General features: G+C 35.8%; 1 protein-coding gene across 1 annotated transcript; it reads left to right on the forward strand.

The window, feature by feature from the left end:
- The first annotated feature begins 4,986 nt into the window (after positions 1 to 4,986).
- Positions 4,987 to 6,386, forward strand: LOC145097525 (karrikin insensitive 2 receptor CA). The gene is made up of 2 exons (XM_079035101.1): positions 4,987 to 5,472; positions 5,825 to 6,386. Exons 1-2 carry the CDS (start codon positions 5,105 to 5,107, stop codon positions 6,267 to 6,269), a joined length of 813 nt encoding a protein of 270 aa, XP_078891227.1. The 5' UTR covers positions 4,987 to 5,104; the 3' UTR covers positions 6,270 to 6,386.
- The last annotated feature ends 476 nt before the right edge of the window (positions 6,387 to 6,862 follow it).

Raw genomic sequence — 6,862 nt, forward strand, 5'->3', positions numbered from 1 at the left:
TTTTGAGCTTTAGACTTTTCAAATCTTTCTTTAACTCCGAATGTCATCTCCTCTTCTCCCACTCGCAAGGTAAGATTTGATTCAAGAATATATACCAAGGCTCACGCGGTATTAAGTAATGGGCGTCCAAGGATAATAGAAACATCTTCATCATCTTTCATGTCTATTACCACAAGATCAATTGAAAAAACAAATTTTCCAATTTAACCAATTTAACCAATATATCTTCAATTATATCTCGAGGATGAGTTACTGAACGATTTGTCATATGAATTTTCATCCTTGTGGTCTTTAATTCTGGACGGTTGAGCTTTTGGTAAAAAGAATATGGCATTAAATTAATACTTGCTCTAGATCGGCTAAGGCAAATGTCTTCGTGGAATTTCCAAATTCACATGGAAGTGTAAGGCGTCTGGGATCTCCCATTTTCTTTGGTATTCCCTCCATAATCACCATTGAACTTTTTTCACTAAGAACTACGTTGGAAGTTTTCTTTAATTGTTGATGAGTGTCGAGGAGATCTTGCATAAATTTAGCATATTCAGGAACGTTGGCTAATAATTCGGTAAATGAGGTATTGATTGAAATACCCTTAACTTGATTCATATTCTTCTTAAGCTCTAATTCTAATGGATGCACTCTAGCTCGAGAAGGAAACGGTAATGGAGGTTGATATGCCTAAATAAAAAGAAGAATTTTTCTGCCCAGACTGATCCCACGTCGTGAGGGTTGGTTCCTGACGTCGTGAAAACGGTGTTTCAGCTCCATTTTTTTCGTGAATCTTCTTTTTCTTTAGCATTGATTCAGGATACCTTGTGTCTTCTTTTAATGCCTGCAAGAACTCAGAAATAATGTCTTCTTCAATCGATATGGCCATGACATGTGGTTGCACGTAGAAGAAGATATGGATTCTTGAACTAAAATTATTTGCGTGTGGTCACGCTCAACGACAGACATGGCCAGATCCAATGTAGAGCTCGGGTTAGCCCTGGATGCCCCTGAATTTTTTTTTTCAGTAGTGTAAGTTTTTTTTTTCGGAAATTTTCGGTTTAAATGTAAAAATTGTAAAAAAAAAATTAACAAGTTCATATTAAGGTGCAACCAAGGTCTTATTTCCTTCGTTTGTTGTATGTGAATATGTGATTAGTGATACTATATCGCCTGCGATCTATTCGTGATTTTCTTTGTGTAGTCTGATGTATGCTTGACCATGGAGTGAACAGCCACATGTTGCGGCTGAGTGTTTAGGAAGATAGATTGAGATAGACCTTAATGACTATTTAGGTTAAAAACGTTTTTAGCCTATAAGTATTTCACAAGCTTTTTTTGTTTGAGGTGTAAAAAAGTGTATATGGACAACAATGGTAAAAAAGTCATGGTTAATTCTTTAGGTTGGTTAATTCTTTAGGTTTTAAACTGTAACTAGGCTTATAGTCTTTCAAAAAAATAGACTAATAGAAATCTATTTATATTTATTTATTATAACTATTTGCAAATTAATGGCTGGCTGCTTACAAATGAATTGCTAAAACTAAATATTATTATAATAACTGATAACTTTTTTAATGTAATGTCTTGTTTTGGATATTTTAAATATGTAGCTCTTTGAACTATATTATTACAATTATTATGCACACCGTTTGTTTATTAGGTAGGATCTTACGATCTCGATTTAATATTACAAATACGATTTTACAAATAGAATAATGATCAAGGTAAAATCTAGATCTTAACAACTTTGGGTGCAACCATTAAAAATTATGTCCAACTAATAGTTTATGTTGAGTGAAAAAATTTGGTGCCACTACTGCTGTAAATTTCTACGTCCGTCCCTATTAGGATACCCTTCCACTTTAACACTGGCTCCGCCATTGACGACAGAGTGCGCCATGCACATTGACAGTCCACCCAGAATGCGACATGTGGCACTAGGCAAAAACGACATGTCATCACTTCCGAGCAAATACGTGGCGCGCAGGACCATGTGTGTGACGTGTAATCCAATTTCAGCTATAAATATGAGTCAAATCTCATACCATTCTCACACACTCCAAAAGTTTCTTTCTCGATTTCTCTCAATTTTAAGACCTTTCTCCCTTAAGTTTTTAGTGGGCGAAGCTCTGCGTTGTTTGATGGCCGTCGATTAGGAGCTCTTGAGTCAAAGTTTTGTCCACTTAATTCTCAGTTTTATCAGTGTGCTCTATAAGTTAAGCTACATTTATTTTATTGAAGTGTAACTTTTAATTATAATAATAATCGTTATCATGAACCTATAATTAAGATTTATCAATAATTCCGAATCATTATAATGATCAATCTACTTACCAGGATTATAGAGTTTGTGTGCAACATATGATTTCTGGGCCGGTTCTCACCTATGATTTGGCCTGCAGTTGGAACCTGGCATGAAAACCAATAAACAACTAATAAAACTAGGTTGGTCTTTACAAATGATAGAGGAAATAACAAGATACCAAGATTAATGAATTTTATCTACTTGGTTAGATGCCAACTCAAATGAAAATGTCAGAGATTAATCTTTTATTCAAATTGCCGTTATCAAAAAATAGTTATCTATTCCTAGATTGTTGAATGGGTTATTCTTAAAAAAAAAAAAAAAAAAAAAAAAAAAAAAAAAAAAAAAAGTCGTTGTACACCTTCGCTTCAACATGTGAAAATCATGATTATGTGTTGTAAGTTTTTAGGTTGACGGGTTATTAGACTAACCGGTATACTAAGCACGAGCCCGACCGTGGTCTAGTTGGCCACGAACCACGGCCGTGCACACCACCCCGGTGGTTCGTGGTGGGTCGTGGTCGTGGCCTTCCGTGGCCCGGACAACGTGCGTAAACGACCAATCAAAAAATTTGACCGTTTGCTTCGTTTCTTTTTTGTGTAGCCGTTTAACAACGGCTAGATTTATAAAAAAATAAATAAATAAATAAACAATTTATTTACCTATAAATACCATACTTTTACTCCTTATTTTTTACACCATTCTTTTCTTTCTCTATACACAAACTACACACTACATCTTCACAACCAAAAATCATGGATCCCAACCAAAATACCCCTCCAAACTACCGAAATCGCAAACCCGATAACGCTTTTGCGTTAGACACAACACCTCAACAATTCCCGACGATGGAGTCACCTCAAGGCGGTTTTATCAATCTACTTCAAAGTGGTTCCCCTATCCAACAAACACCACTTTTCCAACAACAATATCAACCTTTTCCGGCTTTCCAACAACAACAAATGCAACAACAATACCAACAATTTCAACAATTCCAACAACTACAACAACTCCAACAACAATCGTCACAACAACAACAACCACCAATTTCGCAACCACCAAGCTCACAACCACCACTTTCGCCGGATTTTGTTCCGGAAACACAACCTTCACCACCACCTCAACCAAAAAAGAAAAAAGGAAAAAAAAATGGCCCGACCCACTACCAATCAAGAAAGGGTCCCATGGACAAAAGAAGAAGCAGAAAAGTTAGCGGAGACATGGGTGGCGGCTTCCGAAGATCCAATTGTAGGAGATAGCCAGACGTACGGAAGTTTTTGGGAAAAAGTCTGAGCCATTTTTTACGAGTTAATGGAAAGTCAAACTCGAAATGCCGATCAAATTACGTCGAAATGGCGAGATATTCGATTAAAATGCACCGATTTTGAAGGAATCTACAACAATCTCCTAAACATACGCAAAAGCGGCTCGAACGATTTTGATGTTTTCAAGGCGGCCATAGACCAATATGAAAAAACAACGCCTACACGCAAAGCTTTTCCGTATATGAAGCCATGGCTAAAATTGAAAGACTCCCCAAAATGGAAAGAGCAAACGGAAGGAAGTTCCCAATCTTCCGGTTCAAAGCGTTCGAGAAACCCCGATGGAACTTCTCAACAATCGGACGGCCGAACACACATCGACATCAACGACGATCCGATAGATCTTGAAACCGACCAACCTCTTTCTCGGCCCGTTGGAAGAAATAAAGCAAAAAAGCGGCGTCAACATCTTCGAATTCTAGTGTTATGGATATGTTCGGCGATAAATTTGATCGATATGTGCAGCTTCAAGAAACGAAGGCCGAGGTGATGACTCGGATGGAACAAAAAATGATCGAAGCACAAACATCATTTCAAGAGGCACAAGAGACACTCCAAACAAAAACCGATATGGAAATCTTGAAAATGAAAGCGGACGACCTTGAGGGCGAAGACTTGGAACTTTTCCTAGCAATGAAAGAGTCGGTTCGAGCCCGACGTAGGCGTAAGGGGTAGTTTATTTTATGTATGGTTGGAATTTTTAGTTTTTTTAATGTTTTTTTTTAATTTTTTTTAAAATTAATTAATGTAATTTTTATTTTGATTGTTATTTTTATTTTATTTTTTAATTTCAATTAATTTAGTTTTTATTTAATGTAATTTGGTATTTTAATTTAATGGAAAAAATAGTATTAAAAAAATGTTTTTAATGTATTTTTGAATTAAATTTAAATCCAAAAATGAGGTGGAGTGGTGTGTTTAGTGGTAAGTACCCCATGTATGTGGTAGTGGAATGTGGTGCTGATGTGACACCCACCAGATATGTGGTATGTGGTGGGTATAACGGATGACCATGATATATGTATTTATGAGTTTATCAGTTGATCAATATGATCAATGACTATGATCCAACAATAATAAATCTCATAAATAATTTATAACAATGTAAATATCAAAATAGTTATATAAAAATATAAAATATAACATTGTATTTCTTGGGTAAAGTTAAACTACATAAATAAGTGAAAAGAAGAGTACCCAACCTGTCCCAATCCTTGCGTGGTAGTTAGCAGTCCAAAATCAAGTTGCAATCAAACTCACATCAACCGTCAGATCAATCAACTCCACGTAATCTTCTCATACATCACACACGCACAATCAATCCACTCCAGATTCCAATCCAACAAAATTATAATCGTAGCCAATAACATGTGGTCATCAATGGCATACCAATTCCACACTACACCCACAACACAAATTCACAAAATCAAACCCTTTTCACATCTCCCACCACTAAAAATCCAATTCAATCGCGAAAAACCCCACCATGGGAGTCGTAGAACAAGCTCACAATGTGAAGATCTTAGGCTCCGGCGACCGGACGATTGTTTTGGCTCACGGATTCGGAACAGATCAGTCGGTATGGAAGCATCTGGTTCCTCATCTCGTTGAAGATTACAAAGTTGTTCTGTATGATAACATGGGGGCAGGAACAACAAACCCAGAATACTTCGATTTTGATCGGTATTCGAGTTTAGAAGGTTATGCGTACGATGTGATCGGCATTTTGGAGGAACTTAAAGTTTCTTCATGTATATATGTTGGTCACTCTGTATCTGCCATGATTGGGGCTGTTGCTTCGATTAGTCGTCCTGATTTGTTCTCCAAACTCCTCATGATTTCAGCTTCTCCAAGGTTAGTCAAACTCAAACAGTTTTCGATTTTGGCTTTTGGGTGTCGTTGACTTTTGGAATTTGTTGAATTTAGCATGATGTGATGATGATTGAATTTGGATTTATGTTTAAGTTTGAAAACGTTTCCTGTTTAGGGTAATTTGTTGTTAATTTACTATTTAACAGAAAAGACACGCTTGATATGGTAAGTTTCAAACTTCAATCATGTCAACTTTATCGTTAGTTGAGTAAATGAACATCAATTTTATAATAATTTCTTTCAAGGATTTCACATCTTAGACAAATTATGTATATGAATTAAGTTATTGTTTTCAAATTATCATGTTAATATGGTATAAAACCGATTGTGTCAGGTATCTGAATGATGTGGATTACTTCGGAGGATACGAACAAGAAGATCTGGATCAACTATTCCAAGCAATGGAGTCGAATTTCAAGGCATGGTGTTCTGGTTTTGCGCCATTAGCAGTTGGTGCAGATATGGAGTGTGTTTCAGTTCAAGAATTTAGTCGAACGCTTTTCAATATGAGACCTGATATTGCGTTAAGTGTTGCACAAACCATTTTCCAAAGTGATATGCGACATTTATTGTGTCATGTCATAACCCCATGTCATATAATTCAGAGCATGAAGGATCTAGCAGTTCCTGTGGTTGTATCTGAGTATCTTCATCAAAACCTTGGTGGTGAGTCTATTGTTGAGGTTATGTCGACTGAGGGTCATCTCCCGCAGTTGAGCTCACCCGATGTTGTAGTTCCGGTGATCCTAAGGCATATTCGGGGTGATATTGTTGTGTAATTATGTTTAACTTGTTTGTTTGATATATTATGGTGGTGTGAATTTTAACTTGTGGATAAAATGTTTTTTATGGATTTGGAATAATATTGTAATTGTGTGGGTGCACGTTTTTGTCTATTTTGGTATTTAAAAGTTTTTCAAAATTTACAAGCTTTCAACTTTTATTTTTATAGAGTTTTATCATCATAAAAAGGTTTGATTGTAATATGAAATTTTCTTTGTGTTGTGACTAGACAAACTATTGGTTTAAAGTTAAAAGAGGAAATCTTGAAAATGAAGTGGTTTCATAAAGATTTACATAATTTATTAAATTTTAAACTTTTGTAATGTATAAGCGTGTTTGGCATGAAACATTTGAAAGTGTTTGGAGCTTCTAGCATCTAGCGTTTGACAAAATATTTTGTTTGAATAAACAACTTTGTTTGGCACTACATGCTTTTAATGTTTAGTTTAAATAAAAAGTTTGAAAACCAAAAGTTGTTTCACGTAACATTTAACGAAACGCTACCAACTACTAGCTAACTGGCTACCCGCTACAAGCTGGTTGTGTTGGAAACGCCCTAAGTGGTTTATATTTGTCCAATGTCGAATTT

Source organism: Lactuca serriola, chromosome 4, assembly GCF_051521515.1.
Source record: "Lactuca serriola cultivar US96UC23 chromosome 4, Lser_US96UC23_V15, whole genome shotgun sequence".
Classification (NCBI taxonomy): domain Eukaryota; kingdom Viridiplantae; phylum Streptophyta; class Magnoliopsida; order Asterales; family Asteraceae; genus Lactuca; species Lactuca serriola.

Excerpts from the sequence above, each read along its gene's own strand:
- LOC145097525 (XM_079035101.1), top strand. The coding sequence starts at position 5,105 with ATGGGAGTCGTAGAACAAGCTCACAATGTGAAGATCTTAGGCTCCGGC. Across the intron at positions 5,473-5,824 it reads ATGATTTCAGCTTCTCCAAG|GTATCTGAATGATGTGGATT; the intron begins GTTAGTCAAACT and ends CGATTGTGTCAG.